The sequence below is a fragment of the Scophthalmus maximus genome, chromosome 20 (genome assembly GCF_022379125.1).
Source record: "Scophthalmus maximus strain ysfricsl-2021 chromosome 20, ASM2237912v1, whole genome shotgun sequence".
In the NCBI taxonomy this organism is placed as follows: Eukaryota; Metazoa; Chordata; class Actinopteri; order Pleuronectiformes; family Scophthalmidae; genus Scophthalmus; species Scophthalmus maximus.
Window position 1 is genome coordinate 7,167,854 of NC_061534.1, and position 4,732 is coordinate 7,172,585.

A 4,732-nucleotide genomic window follows, 5' to 3' on the forward strand; every position below is an offset into this window, starting at 1 on the left:
CCCATTCCTCCACAGTTGATTCTTTGCGAAGGTATTGTCATGCATATAAAGCCCGAGTAGAATATTCCTCCGGAGCGCAGCGCAGGACACAGACTCACACGGCACCGCACGGAGGACGCAGACCGGGCCACACGGGTGGATTTCTATCGGGTTTTTTCGTCGCCACGGACCCGTCCATCCTGTCACAGGTAAGTCGCGTCCCTGACATGTTTAACGGCACCAAAAATCCGGCAGTGCGTGCGTAAAACGTGTGCGCACGGAGCCAAACGCTCTCTTTCTCCGGGATGTGGCGGAATGTGAGGTCTCTCCTCTCTGGCTGTCGGGACTCACGCGGACCGCTCCTGTCTTTTTCTTCTTGTGTCTTTCCCAGACTCCCTGGCCACACGAGCAGCGACACATAGCCGGGGCCGGGACGTTGTTGCCAGGAAACAGGTGGGACCGTTTAAGGTGGAAAAAAACCCCCAACCCTGTGGGCATCCAGCAACGAAGAAGGCTGCCCTGGAGATAGTGGTCATTCTCCCAACTTCCTCCCAAGAGAAGTCGGCGGTGTGTGTCTGTTCTCCATCCCTGCTGCTGCTACAGAGGGGAAACTATACTTCTAGAGACCCTGGACCGCCCGAGAGCACCCTTTAACGTTTTAGGGATTTCTAGGATCTCTCAAATATTAACATTTTTTGCACACCGAGTGTGTTATTTCATCTATTGTCCTTTTTGGGATATACACAGTGATCCTTTTTTTTTTTGTATTTTAGTACTTCAAATGTGCCTTAGTAACTGGTTGTAATCCAGTGTAACTGTGGCATTGTTACCAGACCAGAGACGCTCAACTATAGGGAGAAGACATCATCATCGGCTTTAGAGCCCCAGAGGCAGGATTACTGGTCCCGTCCCCGTCCCCCCCCCTCTCGCCCCCCCTCCCCCCCCCCACACCTCCACCACCATCCAAGCGAGCTGCAGCCATGAGCCAGGCGGAGGTGTCGACGTGCTCCGCGCCGCAGCGGGTTTTCCAGGAGGCGGTGAAGAAGGGCAACACCAAGGAGCTCCACTCGCTGCTGCAGAACATGACGAACTGTGAGTTCAACGTCAACTCCTTCGGGCCGGAGGGGCAGACGGCCCTGCACCAGTCCGTCATCGACGGCAACCTGGAGCTGGTGAAGCTGCTGGTGAAGTTCGGCGCGGACATTCGGCTGGCCAACAGAGAAGGGTGGAGCGCGCTACACATCGCCGCCTTCGGGGGCCACCAGGACATTGTGCTATACCTCATCACCAAGGCCAAGTACTCCTCTGGCGCCCGGTGATTCTGTCTCTGCTGTCGGGTAAAGAAAAAACAGACAAAAAAAACAAAAACAAATAACAACACAAGAAAACAAACAGCAACAAGTTGGAAAATCAAACTGCAACACACGGGAAAGCCAGGCTCTTTTGAAAGCAACAAAAAAAGCATGCCATTATCTACATAGTTGTGCCAAATGATATATATATGTATATATGTATATATATATGTGTGTATATATATATATATATATATATATATATATATATATATATATATATATATTAATAAGAAAAACGGAAATACAGAACAGGCCTGCACAATAATCCTCCTCCACTGTAAACCAAACGGGGCCCTCTCTGCACTCCCGAGTGACGCCGCCGCATGGTTCGTCCTCGGCACCGCGTCACGCGAATCTTTTTTTATCAAAAGAAGAAGAAGAAAAAAAAACGCCATTTCGGTGAGTTTGTTGGTACTAAAGCTTTCCTCTTGAATGTGTATACTAGATCGTGTCGTCCACTAACGGAGAGGCAGTGTGTGTGCGTGCGTGCGTGCGCGCGTGTGCGCGCGTGTGTGTGTTTGCACTCCGGAGTGCAGATGGCCCAGTTTTTGTTTTTTTCTGTCCATGACCTCCCATCCTCAGTACAGTTGAATAGTTTCATTGTGGGGGGGGGTTGGTTGGGGGTGCAGATTTGACCTGCAGCCCCCCCCCCCCTCATTGTTCACTTGTAAAATCCTTTTTTTTAAGTTATTTTATATGAAACACGGCACTTGATGCTCTACGGCTGCATTGCTGGAATATCTGAAAGGGAAGACACACACACGGACAAGAGGAGGGGGAGGGGGGGGGGGGGGGGGGGGGGGGGTCGCCCTCTGTTGGCCACCAGAGGTCTATTTTCTGTATGAAATGCATTGATCTTTTTTTTTTTTTTTACCTAAAGAGCGGCATTACGGCTATCCAACACGCTTTCCAGATGTGTAATCATTATGTAACAACAACTGACTTCATCAAAAAGTTGTGAAGTACTGTACACAATAGCTTTACTATTATTATGTTTTTTTCTTCATTTTTTTTGGTTAAAGAGAGAGACAGTGCGAGCTGATCTGGGCTCCATGCTGCATGGCATCCCAACTTTTTTTCAGGCCAGTGCGAACAACTTTGTGTTACAAAAAACAAAACAAAAAGAAAAAACAAACAAACCGCTGCTTTCGCTTTGTATCAAAAAAGAAAAAGAAGAAAAAGTCGCATTTGGAAATTCACTTTATAATCTCCTTTCAGTATTTTATTAACAATCCTAGTCATCACTGTGAAAGCAAGCTGGGTTGTTTTTTTAATTTTATTTATGAAGGTACATTGAGAAGATGCATTTTTTTAAAAAATATGTTGTGGTTCTTCTTTTTAAAACAACAACAACAGCAACTAATCTATGAGTGTGAGAATATCTAGGGTGATTCAAGCTGCTGCAGACTCGTAGTATAAACTGTCCCGTGTGGAGGTAACCCCCCCCCCCCCCTTATAGTCTGGTGACCCTCGAGAGGACCTTCTGCCCCCTTCCCCCCCTTCCCCCCTTCTCATTTAAAGGACTTTGTTTGGTTGTCTTTTGCCAGCTACCTCGACTATAAAGTATTCTCAAGTTGTTCAGCTGTCTCACCACTCTGCTTTTGGAGTCTCTCACCATTTCCGTCTGTGATCGTCCGCATGCCAGTCTGTTTATTTTATTTTTTTGTTGCTATGTAGCCTGACAGACATGATGGACTCTAGAAGATGCATTGAACCCATCCCTGCATCCTCCTCAGTCGGGACAGTTTTTTTTTGTTGTTTTTTTTACACTACAACCAAACCAATTCTCACAAGCAAAGCATGATTCTGACTTTCTGCAGAGGGAGTGTGTGGTTCTCTCTTTCTGTCTCTGTCACTGCCGCTGTTGCATGTTTTCCCTATAAGCTTCCTCTTTTCTATCTCTCTCTGTCTCTCTCTCTCTTCATCAGTCTGTTTTGGTCGTTTTTTTCCAGTCATACAAAAAAAATGGAATTGTTTCGCATGACTTATAAATGCAGGGAGTTTTATTGCACAAATATGCGGAGCCTTGTGCGCCCCCAGTGTTTGTACGGGGTAACTGCAGGAGCCAAGGCTTTGGAATAGTTACTACTACTGAGCAGGACCCTAATACTGTTGGACGATGAAGACTTTAAACACAAAAATCACATGACTGTTGCAAGGATGTCACAGAAAAGGAAGAAAAAAAATTGGATCCATAAACTTGCCAGCTGCGTTTTGAAAGTCATGGCACCCTAACATTTTGTATCAATGCTGCTTGTATGTTTCTTTTTTGTTTTGTTAATGTTGATGTTATTTTTTTTTAAGGCCTACTGCTCAAATGGCCAACAGTTGTGTCGAAAAGCTTCACCTCATGAGAAGCTGTTGAGAGAGTGTGTGTTGGTTTGTTTTTAAAAAAAAATTGAAGTGTGGGTGCTTGTGTTCGTGTGCTTCTCATGAGGTTTCCAACGCCGCTGTGTTAAAAAGAAACAGTCATCCAGACTGAGAACTTTCCCATTTTTATAAAACCCAGAAAACAACCACAAGTAACTGAAGCGACATAGATCCACTACATCAAGGTAAAGATTGGTATCAGGCAACACAATGAAATATGCATCGCTTGTCTTAAACTTGATGTTTTTCTTTCTTTTTGTTTTGTTTTGTTTGAATATTGCACTGATGACTGTTGTTGAAAAGTTGGCTTTTATGTGTCGACATTTTTAAATTTTTTTCTGAATAGAAAAAAAAACAAACACAACAAAATACTATTGTATAAATATATGCTCCAGGTGATAATGTCCTAATGTGTGTGTCACTTTGTGGGGGAAAAAAACATGATGTTTTTTTTTTTGACAAAGATGCGTGTATCTCTGTGATTGGGTGTATGTATATATACATATGGATATATATATATCAACGCTGATGATGATGATGATGATGATGATATCTTGGGGCACTTTCTTTTCTGAAGTGCTGTCTTCCTGTTTTTTTTGAAAGGGGAATAATACATTTGATGGTAAGATCATTGTAACATGATTAAAAATTGCACGGTTGTGTGGTGGTTGGGCTTACCAGGGTCATAACATTTATGACGTAAGGAGCCGGCTGCCGGATTGGTGTACATGAGTGAGAGGATTTTTTTCTTTTTGAATAAAAATTAAAAAAAAGTGCTGACTTCTTTGGACCAAGTTGTGTTTCTGGTCTTGCTTCATTTCAAGCAAGGGGAAACAGCAGAATTTTTTTCATGAGTGATGCAGATGTTCCATCATGTTGTCAAGTGTTTTTTGTCCGTCTGTTTGTTTGTATTTTATTTTTTGAACGTTTGTAACACTGTGATGATGACGTGATGTCATGTGGAGATGAGTGCTGTATTATTTTTGTACGTTTGTGTACAAGCCAGTAAAGAAATCATTAAACTCAAA

The 4,732-nt window shown here is 43.8% G+C and overlaps 1 protein-coding gene across 1 annotated transcript; it reads left to right on the forward strand.

Moving 5' to 3' along the window:
• Nucleotides 1-4,732, forward strand: nrarpa (NOTCH regulated ankyrin repeat protein a). The gene is made up of 2 exons (XM_035608698.2): nt 1-188; nt 371-4,732. Exon 2 carries the CDS (start codon nt 960-962, stop codon nt 1,296-1,298), a length of 339 nt encoding a protein of 112 aa, XP_035464591.1. The 5' UTR covers nt 1-188; nt 371-959; the 3' UTR covers nt 1,299-4,732.

What these genes read in the sequence shown, in the direction of transcription:
- nrarpa (XM_035608698.2), top strand. Translation starts at nt 960, where the DNA reads ATGAGCCAGGCGGAGGTGTCGACGTGCTCCGCGCCGCAGCGGGTTTTC.